Source organism: Crocodylus siamensis, chromosome 5 (assembly GCF_052110815.1).
Source record: "Crocodylus siamensis isolate JL-2025a chromosome 5, ASM5211081v1, whole genome shotgun sequence".
NCBI lineage: Eukaryota > Metazoa > Chordata > Crocodylia > Crocodylidae > Crocodylus > Crocodylus siamensis.
Window position 1 is genome coordinate 147,896,906 of NC_143399.1, and position 22,384 is coordinate 147,919,289.

The following is a 22,384-nucleotide window of genomic DNA, read 5'->3' on the forward strand; positions in this document are numbered from 1 at the left end:
TCAAGCCCCAGGCTCGGAGGAGAAGCCCGCCCCTGGGCGGAGCCTGCGTCTAGGTGTGGCCACCCCGCAGGCTATTTAAGGAGGCGCTGCCACAGGTGCCCTTGCTGTTTTAGGAGGTCGCTGTTGGTTGCGGGAGGCTTGGGTGCGAAGCTGCGCTATGGTGAGTTGTCGCCTCAGGGCAGCCACGGCACCTGGGTGGCGAGGAGGGGCCGCTGCTCGGTGGGCGCCTGCGCTCGCGGCCCGGGGGCGGCCCCGGGGGGAGGTGGGTGTCGGGCTGGGGCGGCTGTGGCGGCAAGCGGGGCGGGAGCGCTGCGGGCCGGGCTCCGGGGCGCCACAGCGTGCGCCGCCTCGTCCCCGCCGCCATTTTGTGTGCGCGACGCGCGGGCCGGGGCTGGCAACGGCCTCCGGGGCGCTCGCGCCGCCCAGCCCTGCTCCTTCGGGGCCGCCCCGCACCCAGGGCGTCAGTGCCCTCAGCCCTGGGGGCACCATTGGCTCCCCTGGGGTGGGGGGGAAAGGGGTGCTGGGACTGCCGCCGCTGGCCCTGGGAGTAGCTTCCCCGGGACGGGCTGTCTGGGAGCCCGAGGGCGCGCTCGGCTTGTTCGGGTCGCTGGGTAGGAGCCGGGCGGGGGGAGGCGAGACTCCCCGGGTAGGAAACCAGTCAGGGGCCGGGGGAAGCGAGCGGGGCTGGTTGAAGGACGTGGGATAACTGAGGGCGGAGGCGAAAAGCCTGGAGGCGTCCTCGTGTGAGCACGGTCAGCGCCACGGGATGGTTCGTGTGAAGATGCTTTGGTTGCCGGCTGCTTCTGCTAGGGCTTCCCCTACAGCGGAGTTGATAACACTGCTACACTTGTTGTCTGGTGGGGGGCTTTGCAGGACAATTGCTCCTTGGCTACAGACAGAGCCTGGCTTCAAACCTGCTGCTCCTCCTCCATTTTGGTTTCTAGAAAAGGGTGGTGCACCTCAAAGGCTCTGGTAGCTGACTTCCCCCCCCAATACCTGACATGGCTAGCTTGATCTCCCGTCCAGACTGGTGCAGCCTGGCTTTGTTGTGGGATACTGCAAACGGTTTATGTGAATCTGTTGAACTTCTGTTTGGGGCCAGAAAGCCAAATGCTAGGTGTTTATCTGCAACAAAATGGCAGGTGGTGTGGTGTCAGTGTGGATTTCTTTGGCATCTTGAAATTATAACCCCACAGGTTATAATTATAATTATAACAACCCAGAGAAACTTAACCCTCCTACCGTTAGCGTGCCAGGCTTCAGTCACTTAGGCAGATACCACTGCCTTATTTTAGTTTAGTTTTTTGAGGCTTTATTTGTAATAAAAGGGGCTAATGTCTTTCTTAAATGAGAGCTGAGGGTCTAGAGATAAATGCTGTGGTTGAGGGTTGTGAAAATCTACAACTCTCGTTTCAGAAATGATCCCTTTTTATTAGATCAACTACGTGGTAAAGGGTTGATTTTGGTGGTAGTGGAATACATGGGACTGGATATATAGAGGAATTTTCACTGTAATGTAGTAGTTAGCAAGAAGCTATTGTGTTAAACTATCTTCAGTCAAAACCTCTTCTTTTTACCTAATTGAGTACATCACAATGCTGCAGTATGGGTGGCCACCTTCAATAGAAGCCTCTTGCAGTTGAGAGAGGGGAATTGGGAAATCATTGGTAGCGTCTTCATCCTTGAGCACTAAGATATTATTGAGTTGAAATGAATTGTGACGACAGCTTTGAATGGTGACTTGCAAAGGGCTTGTGCCCTGTCCTTGTGGCTTTATGATACAAGAAGTCTTATTTTCATAAGTGTTCTGGAGCACCTGCGAGACCTGGATGACTGCGAGAACAAAGACAAGAGGCAAAACTGAAGTTAAGGCTCAATTATCTTAAGTGTGGGCAGGCAGGTATTTTGCATGTGGGGTGTCGCTTCTCAATGCACAATTGCATCTCTTTTCTCTCAGATGTCTTTAAAACATTTGTACCATGCACCTTTTAAGATGTGAGAAATATTTCCTTTCTGACTCTTGCTTGTTCTCTACCAAACCAGAGACAACATTAGGAATGATACTGAAAAGAATAGGAAGAAGGACTCCAGCCTAAAATGGCTTTAGTGTTTTCTATTTCCCAAGTACTCTCACTAATAGTAACTCCACAGCTAATATTTTTTATGACGGTTATTGACAGCTTCTCATGAATCTGCAGAGAGAAACCAGAACTAATTGACTCTTCAGAATTTCATATACTTGTCTGAATAGGGAATAGTCTGATTCTTGACAGTCATATGCAACACATTTTACAAATTGTCATTTAATGTAGAGGGATGGTCTGATACATTTATGTTCTGGTAACTTGATAGAAATCTAAAGTCTGGGACAAGCATCCTCCTAAACTACAAACACACCTATTAAGCTTAAGGGAGGGTGTTGTTTAGTACATTAATAGAATGAAGAGTCTCCCCTGTAATAGTTCTGGTTTGTTACTAATACTTCCCCACTTCCATCTTTCAAATAAAAATAACCCACAACAGAAGGCTGAAGTTAATCATGCCATCCTAGCCTGTGAGGGCTTGAAAGTTACATTGCTGCTTTTACAGAACTTAAGTTAAACCCTTCTGTATGTGGGCTTGGAGACGGATACAAGTAACACTTGGAGCATCTGTGAAATCTTAAGCTGAAGGATGCTGCTTTCTTTCCTGAGTCTTGCTGTGTGAGACTTGGATAGGGGACCAGAGATAGTCTGAAAGACTGGGGCTGAAACTGGGAGCCCAAAATAAGGAAATAAGTTATGGTGGAGAGTGGTGGGAAGTGGGGAGGTTGAGATCTGTACAACAAGGAGTGGAAGGGGTGGGATAGAGGGAGTTAAAATGTGAGTGACCATTACAAACACTTCCCTCCACAATCTGGAATGCAGCAGTTTGAGAAATATTCCTGCATGCAAGAATTCAGGGGTGAGGGAATATTGTTTGGGAAATTTGTTTTATTTTTTACTATTTTATTTAACATTGTATTTTCTGTAACTTAGTTGCATTTCCCCTCCTTACCCCTACCCCTCTTATGTTAGTCCCTCATTTGGGTGCTCTGTATTTCCCTACTGGCTTTTGTCATCTTTTTGGTTCATAACTGTTAACATCTACTAATAAAATTCAGTCTGTTTTAGTGACTGGCTTTTTTTTAAAGCCTCCCTGAGCCTCTTTTTGGGAAGGACAGCATATAAATAAATGTCTCTGCTTTTGGCAAAAAAAAACTGAAACCCACTTAGTGTTAAGCCTCTGTGTGGATCTACACTAGAGGACCCCAGTTATATGCTGCTATAGATCACTGTTGGCTCAAATGACAGATCTGTGGAACTGATGTGTGCCATTCCTCTAACGTTTAGTGGCACTTTATGGAGCTGCTGCTGTCTTTGGCTTGCCTCTGCAAAAGGCAGATTAAAGACCTAGGTTGTCTACCTCAGTTCAGTACCCTCTGAAGTGGGGAGAGGGGAAGCATGCAGCCTCAATTCTGGAGCATTAGAAAGACAAACTTGATAGTTTATCAAATTTATGAAGGACTTTGAAAGTATATCATCAGCACTGAAGAAACTAGTAATTCTGTCTTCAATGTAGTGTTTGAGTCATCGGCAATAAAGGACAAGTTTATTTTTGCTGAGCAAAATTTTGAATGACTAATTGTTTTAGTGAATGGCATCCATTCTGTGTGTTGTCAGGGTCCTGTAGGGGAAAAAAAAATTGCATCTTCTCAAATCCAAGATGAGGGGTTTTTTTTGCCTCAGCATGGGGGAGAGGGGGAAGGGGAAGAGGGCTCATCTTGAATTTTGAGTACTGGCCCCTGGGCAGGGCATATACAGTAACTCAGCTCCAGCTTTAGCCCTGGGCTTTGGCTGAAGCTGCAGTTGAACTGCTGTCTATCCCAGGATGGAGGGGCTCCTTTGGGGGGGGTGGGAACCTGTAGCCTACCCCTTCTACTCTACTCTACTCTTCTTTGTAATCTGCCTTCCCCCCACCCCCCAAACCTGCTCCAGGAGCTGACCCAGCTTCTGGGCTGGGGTGCCAAGTACCCTGGAGGAGCAGAACTGCTGCAGAAGGTAGGGAATGGGGAGCCCTGGGCTGGGCAGGGCAGGACAGGCAGCAGGGGTCCGGCACAGATGGAGGGAGCTGGTAGACAAAGGCACAGGGGGCATGGAGTGGAGGGCGAGGGCAGGCACAAGCATAGGCACAGCTGGGTTAGGTGGCAGGGAGGGACAAGAGGCACAGGTGGGTGGGGAGGGAGGGGGGAGAGGGGCAGGTGTCTGGCCCCTCCTGTGTCACTGTTTTTCCCCATCATAGAAGTTGGGGGAGGAATGAATTTTAAAGCTACCTTCTGCTAATTAGATTCTGTGCATGGACAATTATAACAAAATTCTAATTTTCCATGTATAGAATCTAATTATTGAGGGAACGTCTTTAAATTCGAAGTCTTGGAGTTAGGTAAATAGGCTAGTATGTAATTAGCCTTGCATAACACATGCACAAGGCATCCATGTTATGGTGGCACCAGTAGCAATAATGGTAAAACCTAGGAACTTGAGTACTTTGGTTTGCAACACACTGTGTGTAGTATACTGACCTTAATATTTGTAAGGGAGGAGAATGTGAAGTGATTCAAATGACACTCTCAAAGTATGAATAATTATAAATAACATGGTAGCACATAGTGATTTTTGGCATAACTTCTGAAGTAGTATTAGACTTTAAATATTGATAAAACACAGCTTTGAAGGAAAATGCCTAAATAGCACAAACTTGTTTGCACTGACTATAGTTGAGTAGTGTATACACTTAAATTTGCATCCTTACATGTTTTAGAAATCTGTATTAAAGGGCCTTATGGAGGGAGAAAATTCCAAAATTGTTATATGCAGTTGGTTTGTACCAGATTGCTTTGACTTTTTCTAACATAAACAGTTCTCTACTTATTTAGCAAATGAAGCCCATTATTGGATTACACTGCAGAAGTAGTATGTACCTTTAGACATAGAACTTTCATAACCTAAATTTGAACTGGAGTATAATTAATGTAACCAAGAAATGCAACTTGGTGTGGTAGTGAGAGAACTGAACTGACTAGTCTGAGGTAGAATTAACTTTTAACTTTTTTTTAACTTTCTAGAAAAGTGTATATAGAAATATTTTTATTGCTAGTAGCTTACAGTATGCAAAGTAATTTTTTGGATGTCTAGTATTGCAAGATATACTCTATATAATAACTTGAAATGTGTATTTTTATCAAATGTAGTCTACTGCAAATCCAGAAACCCAGTGTGCAAGGGAAGATAACACCCAAGTGTCAACAGCCAGTCAAGGATATGTTTTACCAGAAGGAAAAATCATGCCAAATACAGTATTTGTTGGTGGAATAGATATAAGGGTATGTATATATTTTGTATATTATGTGCTGACTAGATTATATAATACTAGAGGCTGGACTCAATGATCCTCCGGGGTCCCTTCCAGCCTGAATGTCTATGAAATTACTGTCTTGTCCTGTCCCCCCACCCCCCACAAAGGCTGTAGGCAAATTGAAGAGTCCACCAGAGGGCAACAAAAAGGGTTAGGGGGCTGGGGGACCTGACTTCTGAAGAGAGGCTGAGGAAACTGGGCTTATTTAATTTAAAGATGAGAAGACTGAGAGGGGATTTAATAGCCCCTGCAGCAAGGGAGGCCCTACTCAAGGCCTCTGCAGCAAGGGAGGGAGTAGGAGTGGGGCTGGGGTAGGCACTGCCCAGCTGGGTGGGGCAGGGCATGGAGAAAAGCCATGATTCATCTGGGGGTACAGGTGGGGCGAGGGGCAGCTCCTGCTGCTTGCTGCATGCATCATGGGAGGGCATGGGGTGTCCCCTAGATCTGGGCAGGGCGGCTGAGGTGGTAGTATTAGAAGGGTGTTATGGGGTGGGGATTGCTGCAGATATCCCCAAAATTGCCATATCCACCCCATGGCCCCTTTCCCAGCGCTACTGCTGCCCACCCTGTGTAGATCCAGGGGCATGTTCCCCCCCCCCCCCCCCGGCGAGTGGCAAAAGAAGTCGCAGACGCTACTGGGTGAGCAGATAGGCCACCAGATGAGTGGTGTGGGAGCAGCCCCTTCCCCATGTTCCCCGGATGAGCCATGGCTCTGTCCCATACCCCTTCACTCCCTCCTCACAGTGGGAACCTTGATCTGCCCCCCTGCACCTCTCTCTCTCCTCCCTCCCCTTCCACCACACCAGACTTACCAGCTGCACACAGCTCTCCAAGCTGCTGGCTGTGCTTCTCACTACTTGCGTGTGCACTAGCCACTTACCGGCCAAATTATCAGCCAAATCAGGATGACTTCTGATTATAGACAACTTGCTTTATATCGGTGCCGATCCAATATCGGGCCAATGTATGGTGCACCTCTAGTTTCTATGAACATAAACTGACTTCAAGCAGTTGAGCACAAGGCTATAAGGGATTTGACTTTTGGTAGCTGCTAATAGTTTTGTTTCTTAATTTTTCTTCCTTAGATGGATGAAATGGAAATTAGAAGTTTCTTTGCCCAATATGGTACTGTAAAGGAAGTGAAAATAATTACTGATAGAACTGGTGTTTCCAAGGGGTGAGTAGAATACAAGTCATATTTTTGTTTGTTTGTTTTCCTTAAGCTGTGATTAGTGTCCAAGTTCTTAAACTTAGTTGCAGTGGTGGACATGGTCTAACCCAGTGGTTCTTGACTTCTTTTGTAGCAGGACCCATTTGTAAACATCAGTGGCAGGTCCTGACCCAGTATCCCAAATCCCTGACCTGCTGCCCCTGTCCCTAGGCCCCAGCCCCCTCAATATGTGGGACAGAGGTGTGTATGGGACATGGGGTGGGGGAACAAATAGCCCCTCGAAGGCTGGAACTCTGCCAGCCCACAAGGGAAAATCCATAGTTTCCCACTTTTTTTCCCCCCCCCTCCTTTTAAAGGAGGATCCATTTTTAATGTTTTCAACCCTTTCATATTCTTGCAACCCACTTCTGGGTCATGACCAAGGATCCTGCTTTTCTCCGATTTTTAAAACCCCCCGAAATCCATGATAAAAATTAAAGGCCGCCCCAACCGCCTTAACAGCCCTTGTGATGCCCCTCACAACAGCTCTGCAGACGTACAGATGCTGACACCCACCCCAGCTGGTAAGTGTGTGTGTGTGGGGGCAGGGCAGGGGAAGGGGAAGGTGCTGGGGGAGTAGATCAATAAGTAGAGGGAATGTGCCCCTGTGCCTGCTGCCATGAGCAGGGCTGGGGAGTGATGAGGGCAGGGGTGCCACTATGGGCCACATGCATGCTGGCTGGCCTGACAGGAGGTTCAAACGTGGAGACTGCCATTGCAACTCTGCCACTGCACCCTGCACTACCACCACACTGCTGCCCAGTAGCCAGTCATGCAGCTCAGCAGAGCTCCAAGGCGGCAGCAGGAGGTTTTGGAGACAGCTGTTAGGTAGGCGGCAGTGCCATGTGCAAGCCCAAGCCCCTGCCCCTTCAGCCCTCACTGTGGCTGCAGAGCCAGCCACGGAGCTGTGCTCCAGCCACACACCAGCCTCCATCTCCCTCTCCCTCAGGCAGCTGGCCAGGCAGCATATGTGCAGCCTGCACATGGTAGGCACCCCCATGCCGCACCCCACATTTGCCCGCAAAACCCCTTGCACAGGGGCACCACTGCCCTTGCCCCTGCTCCCAGCTGCTTTGTGGTGCCTGGGGCTGGCAGCACCCCCTGCTCCCACAGCCCTGCTTACCTCCATGCTCCTGGGGCAAAAGGTGAGTGTGAGCCTGAGCTTGGCCTTGGCTGCCTCAGGTTGAGGCTCTGCCCTCCCCCCTCTTCCTCTCCCTCTGGCCAAGGCTGGGGGTTTCCCGCCCTTTTTGGAATTGGCTCCTGCAGGCTGGAACCGTGCCAGCCTGCAAGAGCTCTTTGCAAAAGCGGAGAATCCACTGATTTCTCTGCTAAAAAGAGAAATCTGCATTTTGTCTGACTTAAAACGGGGAATCCATACTTTTCTCGGTTTTTCCGTGGGAAATGGAAAACCCAGATCCCTGCTCATGACCCATAGGCTGAGAAATGCTAATCTAACCTACAACCTATTTTGTCAGCATTTTGCAAAAATGTCTCAGCCTTATCAGTTTTGTGTACTGCCTCTAGTGGTATATTACAGCTATAGCTGACAGTCAATTTTAATCTAAGCATCTTGTAAAGGACACCAATTCGAAGTGAGCTTTAGCTGACTTAAAGTAACTTGCTTTCCAGGGGGCACAGCTGTTGAATCAGTACAAGTTTCAAGCCTTGGTTCACTGTCTGACAAATAGTTGTGATGGGATAAAAGTCTGTTCCTAGTAACCAGTCTGAGCATAACAGGTCACCCCAAAATCTAATTCTGGACCCATTTCCAGGCATGTAAAGGAATGTGCTTCCAGAACTCTTCTGATGGCTTCTTTATGTTGTAACCCAGGGGTGGGCAAAATATGGCCTAGGGGCTAGATGCAGCCTGTGAAGCCATTCTGTCTGGCCTGCGGGGCCCCTAAAAAATGTGAAAAATATTTCGCTGCCCTTGGATCCTGTCAAAAATGACAGGAACCAAGGGCAGTAAGATCCACGGGAAGCCCACAGGGCTCCAACAACAGTGGGGCCTGCCTGGCCCTGCCTTTCCCAGCCAAAAGCTTCTGGTCTGGGAGCACATGGCTGCCCTGCTCCAGAACCGCAGGTAAATGGTGGGGGGGGAGAAGAGCCAGGGGGAACCCAGGCAGGGAAGGGTGTGGGGGGAAGCTGCCCTTTCCCCTGCCCCCTGTGGCCAGTGCTCCATGATGCAGCTGCTTGCAGCTCATGTGGGGCTGCCTGTGCCTGCTCCAGACAGCCCTGTGGGCTGTGAGCAGCTGCAGCAGGAAGCGTGGGCAAGGGGCTGCTTTTCCCTGTGCTCAACACCAGCTTCTTCCCTGCTGGCAAGCAGGTGTTTGGGGCTGTGTGCTGCCCCCCACCTGTACTGTGGAGCTTAGGGGCATGGTGCAAGTGGGAGCCAGTGGGACCATGAGGCCTGCCCCGGGGCCAGTACCAGTGAGGCCCAGAGCTGAGTGGCAGGAGCATAAGGTCCCAGCTGGCAGGGGCTTTTTGGAGCTGGACCAGCTCCCCTCTCCCTGCTGGTGCAGCCCAGCACAGCTCCACAGACCCCTGCCAGCCTGTGCTCACTTTGGGCTTCACTGGTGCTGGCCCTGGGACATTGGTCCCAAGACATTGGGACATTGGTCCCAAGATGGTGACCAGGGGGCAGGGCACCTGTCAAGAGGTGGGGCTACCCATGTGGTCCTCCACAACCTGCCAGAATGGGGTAAGCGGCCCTTTGCCCAAAATAATTGCCTGCCCTGTTATAACCTCTGCCTACGAAATGATGTACCCTGCATATATTGGAACTCTTTTAGCAGTATGTCCCAAATAGTGTTTTGCCCATGTTTTAATATCCTAGCCTCCTATTTATACTAACTGCCTACAAACAAACTAGACCTTGCATGTGTCCTCTTCTCTCAGTAATAAGTTTTCCCCAATCCATAAAGTAGGAATATTAATACAGTAAAGTGGTATAAGGTAGCATAGTCTAAAATTGGAACCAAACTCAAGCATTGTCTCAAGGTGTGCATACAATCAATGTGTAGCTTTCCTTCTTCTACTTAGCCTGCAGCCACATCCAGACAACTACATTTATGCAACAAATTTCCAATTTAAGGGATGGAGGAAATAAATCTTAATACAGATTTAAACAAAAAACCAAAAACAGCCCCTGAAGAGTCTTAACGATAAATAGTTTATGAAAAGATTTACAAGCTTTAAATTACACTCTAGAAGCTAGTGCTTTCCTTCTTCTGACCTATTTATATGCTGCGTGGTATCTTATAGTAAAATTCATGTTTGCAGTGACTCTAGGTTCATAGAGTTCAGTGGAAGAATATGGATTTGGACTCTGCCTGTATACATAAACCTAGTTAATACAGAGATTTGGATAAGTTGCTCTCTGTAACTTTTTTTTATTTTTATGGCTTTTGGTTTTGGTTTTTGTTTGGTGTTTTTGGCGCTCTGCTCTCAGCAGGATAAAAATAAGGTAAGAGCAGGGGTGAGCAAAACATGGCCTGTGGGCTAGACTTGACCACTAGCTGATTATATCTGGCCTGCTGGTTGGAAGTTGCAAAATCATAGGATCTGGCCAATAGTAAGCAGACAGTTCCGGCTTCACCATCGTGCTGAGCAGACAGGCAAGTCTCCGTCCCATCCACACCTTACACCAGGTTCTGCCCTGTGTGCCAGAAGCAGCAGTGGGTGTATGCTGACACCAGCTGTGGACGCTGCCTGCAAGTTCCTGCCGGGATTGGAATGACTACCTGGGACTGCAGCTGATGTAGCAGCATCACTTGTGGACCTGGGAGGACACCGTGGTCTCCAGGAAGGAGTGGCCTCCTCTGTCTGCAATTGAAGCTGGCATGTGCCTGGTGCTGCTTCCAGTACATGGGCTGGGACCTGGTGTAAACTGTGGACCTATGCTGGAGGTGCAGGGTGGCTGCGGGGAGGGCAGAGGGAAACGGACAGACGGGTGTCTCTGCTCATAATGAGTAGCAGTGGCTGGTGCTGGGCAAAAGCAGGATATGGCAGCGGGCATGTTCACTGCTTCTGGGGACTCTCCTGGCTGCAGCTGCTTGGAGCCCAGGCCAGGGCTGCCCTGCAGCTTTACCCTGCCAGCACCACCCCACAGCACCTCCATGCTACCCCAGCTCTAAGTGGGTGCCAACACCAGTTGCAGATGCCACTTCTCTCTGGGGATTGGGGCATCTGCCTGAGCCTCTCCTTGGGCTGGAAGCTGAAGCTACCATCTGTGCCCAAACCAGCTCCACTAGTGGTGACATGTAGGGGGTGCATGTGCACCCCCTGACAGCCAGCATTCCCCACTTAGGTGATGGGCTCTTCCTGAGAGCACTGGCTGGGGAGTGGGGGTGCCAGGAGAAGTGGTGCTCCAAACCTCCATTTATGGGATGGTTGAGATGTGGGGCAGGGGGTGACCCAGCCTGCAACAGTTCCCCGAAACTCCCTATGAGGCCTCTGAGGCCTGAATAATTGCCCACCCCTGGTAAGAAGTTACATAGTGGACTCAACAAACTTTATTTTATTTTGTAGGTATGGATTTGTATCCTTTCTGGACAATGTGGATGTTCAAAAAATAGTAGAAGTAAGCTGTCTCTTCTATACTTAATTGCAATTTGTTTGTCTTGGGAATAGTACAGAGGCTATGAGTGGGTGGAAGTAATAATGAGGAACAGCACTGTGTTAAACTTGGATAAGAAACTAGTCTGGAGAAAATTAATAGAAAGTAGGGGTGCACCAATAAAGATTTACGTGGCTGATACTGATAGCTGATATTAACCAACCATATTAGCCAATGTTGATCCAATAACCAATTTTTAGTAATAGCGCAAAGCATTTTAAACGTTTGTGTGTTTGTGTGTTTGTGTGTTTGTGTGTTTGTGTGTTTGTGTGTTTGTGTGTTTGTGTGTTTGTGTGTTTGTGTGTTTGTGTGTTTGTGTGTTTGTGTGTTTGTGTGTTTGTGTGTTTGTGTGTTTGTGTGTTTGTGTGTTTGTGTGTTTGTGTGTTTTGCATCTGTTACCCCACATAGCCCTGTGTGCTTTAGCCCTCAATGAGGAAGGTGGTGACCACCTTACTCCCACGCATGTCACCCCCTTGCCTTTTGCTCCTACTAGCAGCCCTGCTCTGCACAGCCCATGCTGTTGTCCTGGGCATGCAGGGCAGACCCCTGTGCAGACTGCAGTGCCTGGCACACTTGGAGCCACAGAGCACACTGCTGCGTCAGCACCGGCATGCCCCACGCGGTTGAGCTCCTGTGGCTGCTGCAGAGAAGCTGAAGCCACTTTTGCAAATGTGCCCAGCAGAGTGGAATGGCCTTTGTACATGCCTTACACCTGGTAACGGTCCCTTTGTTGCTGATCACAGTGCCCTGTAACCACTCCACAACACCCCGTCCTGCTGCTCACTGGTATCTATAGCCTGCTGTGGGCTTGGGATGGAGGCAGGGTGCAAGGACCAGACTACAGTTGCCAGAGTACTCTGGGCACGCAACTGTAATTATCAGCTACAACAACCCAAAAAAGCCAATAGCCAATAAAGTAATTTCTCCTTTATTGATGTCGAACTGATTGGGGTGCGATAAAAAGGGGCAAGATTGAGAGGTTACTTAGAAGCTGGTTTGTCTATTTTAAAATCCCTGTGCTTTTAAAGTTGTGTGTCTTTTAATTCAACTAAAAATAAGATTATTATCTTCTAACAGTATTGCTTCACAGTATCAGATTGTGGTCACTTTTTCCACTGCCTGTCATGGCATGCCTTAATGTCTAAGGCAGATATACCCCTGTATCAAATTGGCATAAAAGCTACCCCCTTGACTAGCTGATTACAAAGATTAACAGACTTATTAAAAACAGTTCTGTTAAATCTTTTTATATCTACATCTTATAGTTGGTCAACTGTATGTATATGGGGAAGTGCGTAAATGAATACTGTCAGGTAGTTCCTAACACTATTTACCATCCAGAATTATATGATGGATACCTTCATACTAAGATGAGGAGAACTTATGAATGGCCTTCTGGTATGGAACCTATACTTCCAGTGCAGTGTGACTGTATGTGAGCATCTAAGAATTCAGGGTGGAATCTTCCCACCACTGTGTTCTAGGCTCGTCAGTGCAGAAAGTGACAGACAGGAAGGTAGTTACTTTACATTAACAGGGTGAGGCCAGCTCTCCCCGTCTCCAAATCGGAAAATAATCGGACTCTAGAACTGGTGTCAGGCAGTAAGCCTTCCAGGTAGGTTGAATGCTGCACCACACACTTTATCAGTTAAACTACAAATGATTGCAAAACTATACCCTCCCCAGGGCATCTTCTGTTTAGAAAAAGCCCCGGTTCAAGGGGCGTTTGATACAACTTGACACAACTTGACACAGGTGTCCCAGGACTTCTGTCCAATGCCTTTCTGATTCTTTAGTGAAGCATGTACTACTCCAGAATGCTACTTGGTACTGGAGAAGACTTGGCAATCTGACCTTGATAGATTTAGTGCAGATTTCTGATGCTTTGTTCCTCTTATCTCAGCTTCTTGATCTGTCAGATAAAGGGATGATCAGACACCCAAACCTACCGTCTCTTCACCAGCACTTGAAATGTTCCAGGGATGCAGAGAACTGTCCCTGTATGTTAGAAAAGAAGTCCCTTCTCCCCCCCCCCTCCCCCTTTCCCCACAAGAGATTAAAGAAAGGTTGCTGTTTCAGCTCCGTGGTGTAGTTAAGTACCATCAAAGTCCTCTAACTCTGATCCTGTACGGTCTTGCTGCAGTGGTCTGACCAATGCTTATCTGTTCCATTTGTGCTTCAAATTCTTGAAGGACTCAACAGATCTACTTCCACCTAGAGAAGAGGAGTCAATTGTGGGATTTTTAATTTAATTCTCTTAACTGTGGTTTGAATGGAGACTCTGTGCTTTCTGCTTCATTTAACTGTGGCGGATGGAATTTCTAGCCTCCATTACCTTAGCAAGGATGGCCAGGTTGCTTAGGCACTGAGGGTGGGCTCAGTCCTAACATTATGGTTTTCCATCTGGACAACGTGTTACTCAGGACTCATCCCAGATTATTGTTGAAGGTATTTAAGAGTCTTGCCTGAACCCATATTTACTTTCCTGAATCCCAACCATCCTTCTACACTGGATGTGATGTGCTGTCAACCTTTTACTTCAAGGGATAAGGCTCTTCAGGTCATCTTTAATTGTGACTAGCAGAGAAAGAAGAGCAAAGCAGTTTTCTTTAAAGACTCCCTAAGCAACTCTGTGGTTTTATTGAAGCCCATAAGGAACACAGGCCCACCTGCATCCTGTAGCTTGCACTCCAGCAGGGGTCAAATTTGTCAGTAAGCTCTGAGCAGCACAGACATCCGCAGATGGCTACCTGCATCCATATCTGCATGTCTGTACAAATACATGAAGCCTCTAGATTCATATATTGCCTTGTCACTATCTTCTTGCAACTGAAATCCTGCCTGCATTTGAACTGGTCAGTCACTTTTTTTTTTTTTTTTTTTTTTTTTTTTAAGCTTCCCAAAGCTGTATGTGCATGTGCACAACTACTTGAAGGAGAATGTGAAATTGCTTGCTTCTGCAGCAATTGGAAGTTTCTAAATTGCAAAATCTGCATGTAGAAAACAACCTATCTTCATTCTCAATTAATTTAATACATCTGGCATTCTTTGCTGGTATACACTATGCTTTTTGCTCAGGCTTGAGAGCTTATCTTGGGGAACATGAATGCTGAGCAGGTATGGCTGGGTACAAAGGCTGAGCTTGGACGTGCAGTGTAAGAGTAGTGGAATTGTAGAATGTATTGCCAAAAAAACCTGGTTACTGTAAAGTATATGACTTTTTTTTTTTTTGTTAAACAAAGTGAAGTAATAATCAAGCAAACATTAGCACTTAAATCCCTTTTAATGAGCTGTGTGAGGAGTCATTGAGAGCTTCGTAAGTAAATCATGTATTACTAAACTCTGTTATGTATTGACCTAACTCTAGAAAAAATATATTTTTAAAATTGTTAGCTGCCATAGAAAATGGTGAGGTTTTTGTTTTGTTTTTAAAGTGTCCTATAATTCCTTTTTTTAGTCGCAAATAAACTTCCATGGCAAAAAACTGAAACTGGGACCAGCAATTAGAAAGCAACAGAATTTATGTAAGTATCATTAGACTGAATTTTAACTTCAGCGTTTTATAAGGATGCCCAGCTTAAATATAGGACAATGAACAAATGTCCTTGCCCTTTTGATACTGGTTGTTAAAAGTAAACTGAGTATATCTACTTTTTAAATCTTTAATATTATGTCTTCATTATCAGAGTTGAGAGAGCATATGGGACTATTTTGCACTAACACAGTGCTGTAGCATGCAATCTGCAGACATTGCAGGACAGCTGATTAGGCAGCCTGTTTCCCCCTTTTTTTTTTTAATGAAAGGGAAATAAAGCTCATCTTCTATAAGGTGGTGGGGGTTTTTTTTTAAGTTTTTTGTTTGTTTGTTTGTTTGTTTTTGTCTAAAGTATTGGCAAGTAGCTTTATTTTTTTTTTCTTTCCAATTCTCAACTTTCCTTTGTCTTATACAAGGTGCTTATCATATGCAACCCAGACCTCTGGTTTTTAATCCACCTGTGCCACAGTTCCACAATGTATGGAGCAATCAGAATACTGAAACATATATGCAGCCTCCAGCCATGATGAGTCCAGTAACTCAGTATGTTCAGGTAAATTCTTTCCCTCTTTTTCCCTGCCTCCCCCCAGTAAGGTCCCTGACCTTGGGTCCTAACAAACTCCACCTGCCTTTTCCTATGGCAAACATGACCTGGGTGCATGCACTATAAGATAACTCCCACCACCACCACCTTCTCCTTTTAAAATTTTAGAACCAAATACATTTGTCTCATTTTTTTTTAAATTCTAAGAGAAATTTGGTGTTTGTGTCCTGAAGTATTTTTAAATAGAAAATGAAGTGAAAGGGTTTCATGGTTTCACTTAATGTCCAACCAGATATTTCATTTGTAACAAACCAGAAATAAACATTATGGAATCTCTTAACATGAAAATTGAGGTAAGTACTCATTATATAAAAACCGCAAACTCTCTCCCTTTTTAAAAAAAAAAAAAAGACTTGATTGAATAGACTCTCTTATGCTAGCTCATCTGCCTGGAACTTCAAATATCCTTTGAGTTATTTCAGAAACATTCTGGCTTTTAACAGAAGAGTTTAAATTCTCCCAAAGTAATTTTAAGTTTCTTCCCAGAAAAGTATTCTAAGTAAATAATACTTAAGGCTTTTAGTATGCCCCTAAAAAAAAAAAAAAAAAAAAAAATTACCTGGCATAAAATTTTAAAAGTGATATAGTCACTTCGTGTAACGCCAGTTGATAGAGTGAGACTCACAAGTGAGGTGTGGGCAAAAGTGGCCTGTAGGTGTTTGTCCGGCCTGCGGCGGGTCCCTTGGTCCCGTGGCCCAGCACAATCCAGCCATGGCATGTCCTACCACCCCCGGGCATGCAGCAGGACTAGGGTGGCTCTGCAGCTGGACTGCTTTTTCTAGGCAGTCCAGGTGGCGGGCAGCTTCTTCCGGCTGTCGCCACCACTAGTCCCAGCCCTGTGATGGCAACGGAGACCCGTGCTGCACAGCCCTAACCCTGCACACTCTGACCCTGCTCTGGGTTTGCCTGCCCAGGCGCAGCAGTGGCAGTGCTGGACAAAAGCTGTTGCTCAGCACCGGGTAAAAGCCCCTCACTCCCGCTGCCAGCAGCTGCCCATAGCCCATGCAGGGCTGCCCTGTGTATACTCTTCACTGCCACCACAGTCCCATGGAGCAGCCTGGAGATGGCAGTGATGGTGGAATAGATGCAGGGCAGCCCTGTGTAGGCTCTGGGCGGCTGCAGTAGGGAACTGCTGGGAGTGGGATGTGCTGCTTTCCCCCCATGCTGCACAGTCCTGACCCTGCCTGCTTTGGGCTCATCCACACAGCCTCAGCAGCAGTAGTGTTGGGCAAAAGCTGCTGCTCAGTACAGGGGATGGGGAGAGAAAGCATCCCATCCCTCTGCTGGCAGCTCCTTGCTGTAGCCTACTGGAGCCCAAACAGGACTGCCCTGTGTCTCTGCCATTACTGCTGCCTCTGGGCTGTCTCATGGGGCAGCAGTGGTAGCACAGTCCTGCTGCAGAGCTGCTGTAGCTGCACTGTATGCTCGGGGGATGGCAGGACATGTCACAGCTGGGTGGTATGGGGCAAGCTGGGTCAGAGTTGTGCCTGGGTTCCAGCTGATCTGCTCCATAGAGGTGATTACGGAGTGGGCATAGGGCACACTGGGGCTGTGTGCTGCTAGCAGTGGTAGGGAGGCTCTGCAGAGTGCATGGGCTCCATGCTGTTGCAGGGTGGGGGCTGACCAGCTCAGGGGAGTGGGCATAGGAGGCTCCCATGCACACCCTGTCATAACCACACCCTCCCCCAGACAGTCACGCACCTGCATGCCTCTGGGGGGAAACTCCACTCACTGCTACATGCACACAACCACTCTCCCCCTCCATACACTCTCACATCCCCACAAACGCCACCCCCCAATCCACATCCATACATCCCTGCACCCCTCCACGCTCCTTTACAACATACAAGAATAAGATCTCATTTTGAGCTGTTGTGCGATCCAGCTCTATATACACAACACAAACACACAAATCGGGAGAAAAATATTAAAAATACTTCATTGTCAGTGTGTGTGGGTTTTTTTGTTTTGTGTTTTTTTTTTTTCTCCCTAGTTCCAAGATGACAAACCCCTTCCCAAAGGGAGTATTTCTGGGGGCAAGGGGAAGGACTTCTGGTGGCAAAGGTCAGGGGTTAGGGGGCAAGGCATCTGGTCCCAAGATGGTAACGGGGCAGTGCACCTGCAAAGGGGTAGGGTGGCCCTTGACCAAAACTCATTAAGCATCCCTCCAGTGGAAATAATTGCTCCCCTTCTCCAAGTACTGAAGTTCCCTTTGAAAATGGAACATTTAAGTCCTGTAGGAAGAATTAAAGTTTTCTTTAGTCAAGTTTGCTTGGGTTTGGGTTTGGGTTTTTTTTGTTTTGTTTCTTTATTTTGGTTGGTTGTTTGGGTTTTTTTATACACTTAATCTTCAAAGCAGTGGTTGGTAAACTCTTCTGGGTTGCAGCCTAGAATGACCTAGTTCAGGTCAAGAAGCATGTGCTTGCTGGGACCCAGCCAGTCATTGCCACTGGAGCCCAACCAGATCAGTAGGTTGGATCATGCATCTCCAGGGCTGAATCCAGCCTGCAGCCTACTGGCTGTTGACCCTTGCTCTAGCAAGGTTAAAGTTCGTTACCTAATTTATGTGTTGTTGTTGTAGTCGTACCCTTATGGCTCACCACCACTATTGATACAGCAGCAGGTTCCTGTAGGATACCAGCCAACTTACAACTATCAGGTACTTTTATCTTTCTAGATGGTCTTGGTAAAGTAGTAGATGAATCTAAATGTTGGACCCAAACTTGCCTAAATCTTGCTACAGTTTAAGCTTTTTGTTTGTTTTTTGTTTAGATATTTTGTTTTAAAACAGCTTCAAATTTAGTAATATTCATCTGTTCAGAAATCCTTCTCCATAATTGTTACATAATTGTTCAGAAACCCTTTTGCTGGCAAACAATTGAAAACACTTAAAATGTTCTGATGGCAGAGGGCAGCTGCTTTTAAGAACAGTGATCTAATACCAGAAATTGGTGGGTAACCTTAATAACTGCCCAGAATAAGAGCTGCAGTGTGCCCAGGATGAGAAATCACTGGTGTGTGGCTAGGATTTTGGCATCTTGCTGCTTTTCAGGCAAAAAGCTGCTTCTGTTAAGGCCTACCTTCTACTGGGGTTTTTTTAGAAGTAGATTCTACTGAAGTATTCAAGTAGTAATATAACTTGGTGAAGGCTTTTTAAAGAAAGTGACCCTAGTGAACCCTATTCAAGCCATGTTGTAGACCCACTCCAGCCCAACCTACGACTGCCAAAGGTGCCCCATGTCACCACCTGCTCCTAGACCCACACTACTGCCCAACACCAAATCCACTACTGTCACTGCTGGCCCTGTGGATGCAGCCCAGGAGGAGTACCTGCAGTTTGAATATGGCTTGGGGTGAGTTTGATAGTTCTGGTGTATACATGCTAAATAGCTTGGTTAGGTTAGGTGAAATGATGGGTTTTGTGTTGGACTATTGGAAATTGCCTGAAAAACTTCAGATACTAACCACTGTTTAGTGATGTTGGAGTGTACTTGGTATCATTAGTCTTTATTTAGACATAAACTTGAACTATAATTTAATTTCTAAAATAGTCTAGTTCAGATGATTTAAACTGGGTTGCAGAGCTTTTCTCCCACAGCATAGATACCTCCATGATTTCTTCTGTGAATGGAAGGGAGCGTATAGACTTGTCAGAATATAATTCGGCCTTTTAATATTGCACTGGTAGACCTTCTTTTAAAACTGAAAATTCTCCCTACACTGTGGGGGTCGGCCGTGAGTTTGGACAGAGTGCCAAGAATGCTTGCAGCCTTGACTTGTAAGATGTTGATGTGCCAGGGCAGGTGGTGGGGGAGTTGTGAGGGGCAGTGCAGGCCAGGGCACTTCCCCACCATCTGCCTCAAGGCACACATGTAAACATAATGTCTTTTCATTCCACATTGGCAACTGTGCTGGGGGTTGCCTACCCCTACTATACATCATTTCACCTCTAAAACAGTCTTCTTGCAGCGAGCCTGTTTGGTGAAAACCAAGAAGCAATGTTATATTCTCCTTGCATCTCATTCCACAGAGGAAGTGATATGATGAGCTAACAAATTCTTTACAACTTGGAGTCTGACTGACTTAAAAACAAACAAACAAAAAAAACTATTAATTGTAAATTTCTCAATGTTTGGCTTCATTTGGGCTCATCTTATGGTTCTGGAGCCTTTTGTTGCCCATGTAGAATAAAATCAACTTAGAAAATTGTACTGCTTATTCATAGAACCAAATAAAACATTTGGTCACTCTCTTCTGGCATCAGCCACATAGATTCATAGATGCTAGGGTCGGAAGGGACCTCAATAGATCATCGAGTCCGACCCCCTGCATAAGCAGGAAAGAGTGCTGGGCCTACATTACCCCAGCTAGATACACATCCAACCTTCTCTTGAATACCCCCAGGGTAGGGGAGAGCACCACCTCCCTTGGGAGCCCGTTCCAGACCTTGGCCACTCGAACTGTGAAGAAGTTCCTCCTAATATCCAATCTAAATCTGCTCTCCTCTAGTTTGTGGCCATTATTTCTTGTAACCCCCGGGGGCGCTTTGGTGAATAAATACTCACCAATTCCCTTCTGTGCCCCCCTGACGAACTTATAGGCAGCCACCAGGTCGCCTCTCAACCTTCTCTTGCGGAGGCTGAAAAGGTCCAGTTTCTCTAATCTCTCCTCGTAGGGCTTGGCCTGCAGGCCCTTAACCATACGAGTGGCCCTTCTCTGGACCCTCTCCAGGTTATCCGCATCCTTCTTGAAGTGCGGCGCCCAGAATTGCACGCAGTACTCCAGCTGCGGTCTGACCAGCGCCCGATAGAGGGGAAGTATCACCTCCTTGGACCTATTTGTCATGCATCTGCTGATGCACGATAAAGTGCCATTGGCTTTTCTGATGGTTTCGTCACACTGCCGACTCATGTTCATCTTGGAGTCCACTAGGACTCCAAGATCCCTTTCCACTTCCCTGCCACCCAGCAGGTCATTTCCTAGGCTGTAGGTGTGCTGGACATTTTTCCTCCCTAGATGCAGCACTTTGCATTTCTCCTTGTTGAACTGCATTCTGTTGTTTTCTGCCCACTTGTCTAACCTGTCCAGGTCTGCTTGCAGCTGCTCCCTGCCCTCCGGCGTGTCCACTTCGCCCCATAGCTTAGTGTCATCTGCAAACTTGGACAGAGTACATTTCACCCCCTCGTCCAAGTCGCTGATGAAGACATTAAAGAGTATCGGTCCAAGCACCGAGCCCTGCGGGACCCCACTGCCCACACTCTTCCAGGTCGAAACCGACCCATCCACCACAACTCTCTGGGTGCGACCCTCCAGCCAATTCTCCACCCACCGGACTGTGCAGTAATCCAAGTCACAGCCCCTTAATACTATCATTAAATAAATCTATGCCTCCTTTCAGAAAATGGGCCAGCTGAACTATAACTGAAGTAGCCTTTTCAGTTAATTCTGAAAACACTGCTGCCCCTGGCAGATTTCAGGCTCCCTGTCCCCAAACCTGGTTAAGATGAAGTTAAATCTTTACAAATTTATAGCGTCTGCCAGGTAATCCCCAAAGTAGGATACCCTAAAAATGAGTTTGAGTATGCCTTTTGAGGCTCAAGGTAGCAGCATCATGCTGAGACATGTTACAGCTACTAAATTTATTGGTTTTCTAAGAAGGTGGCGGTGTGTATCTTATGTTGGTGTGATACTGTGCATATCATGGAAAGATTGCTTGCTAATATATTCTAAGCTAGTGTGTGTGAGGTACATAATGAAAGTGGGATTTTAAAACAAATTTATACAGTAAAAATGGTTCCTGTCAAAGTAATGCTCTTATAGGAAAACGATGATTTAAGACTAATTGTAAATACATTTATTTAAGGTTCAACCACAATGGCCTCATGGGGAGCAAAGGAATTACGTTATACCTCCGGTAAGGTGATGGTGTTTAACATACAAAACTTCAACTTCCTTCTGTGTGACATTTTGCCAGTTTGACGCTTGTAATCAAAATTAGACTTTGCTTTATAAGTGGGTCAGTAAGAAAGTTGGTGCATTTATGGGTATTGGTGCGTTGGGCTGAGTCATTGAGACAATTGTTAACTAATGGGATTATGTACTTGCAAGCTTCCTGTCCTAATAAAACTTAATTCATGCAAAGATTGCTTGGCAGAACAAAAAATTCTTCCCATTCTTTTAATTAAAACACAGGGAATGTGTGTGGGTTCTTAATACCTCACTTGGACTACCACTCGATGGAGGTGTGGGAACTGGCGAGTGCAGCCAAACTTCATAATAATTTTCTTCTCTGAGATGTATAGAAGAAGAGCTTTGCCTAGTGACAGATTCATTTTTGAAAGGACATATAACATATGGGGAGGGAGGGGAAACTGTACAATTGTTACCTACTTCTGCTTGAACAAAATAAACTGTAGATCTTCATTCAAATCATGAAAATAATTGGTAGATGAGTAATCTCAAAGGAATGAGACACTTCCTCAATTTGTTGTGTAAAATGAGACAGAGGAGAGAATCCTTTATACTTTTTCTCTTTCTACAGACTTTTGACAGTTTTGCTCCAGTGTCATAATTTTAATCCCAGTCATTGTATAATCCATGGAGGTACTGTCTCTCCACTAGAATCTTCAAGGTTTTGACACATTTACCACATTTACACAAATAGAAGATGTTTTCCTGCCTCCCCCATCAGCCGGGGGACGGGGGGGAACTCCACATTTTACATTTGTATGCAAGAAGCCTTTGCAAAATAAATTGCCTTATCTTTGAATTGCTGCTAAAAGCAGCATGTACTCAGTAATGCGAACCAAGTATGAATTTGCTTAAATGCAGCCAATACTGAACATTACCTAAAAAAAACAAAAAAAAACATGGCCCATATTGGTCAAACATGCTAAAGAGAACCTACCAAAAGGCTGGGTCTTTTGGTGGGTCTTTTTTTTGGGGGGGGAGGTGGGGAGAATGTTGTAGGTGTCTTGTGAGTTT

At 46.4% G+C, this 22,384-nt stretch overlaps 1 protein-coding gene across 1 annotated transcript in view; it reads left to right on the plus strand.

Annotated features, from left to right (window-relative positions):
- Positions 1 to 112: 112 nt before the first annotated feature.
- Positions 113 to 22,384, plus strand: part of DAZL (deleted in azoospermia like) — a 31,635-nt gene continuing 9,363 nt past the window's right edge. Inside the window, exons 1-8 of the mRNA XM_090049268.1 lie at positions 113 to 160; positions 5,270 to 5,401; positions 6,519 to 6,610; positions 11,174 to 11,225; positions 14,719 to 14,785; positions 15,213 to 15,349; positions 17,982 to 18,059; positions 21,264 to 21,314. Of these exons, the coding sequence (XP_089905394.1) occupies positions 158 to 160; positions 5,270 to 5,401; positions 6,519 to 6,610; positions 11,174 to 11,225; positions 14,719 to 14,785; positions 15,213 to 15,349; positions 17,982 to 18,059; positions 21,264 to 21,314 (612 nt within the window). The 5' untranslated portion in view covers positions 113 to 157. The remainder of the gene's footprint in view (positions 161 to 5,269; positions 5,402 to 6,518; positions 6,611 to 11,173; positions 11,226 to 14,718; positions 14,786 to 15,212; positions 15,350 to 17,981; positions 18,060 to 21,263; positions 21,315 to 22,384) is intronic.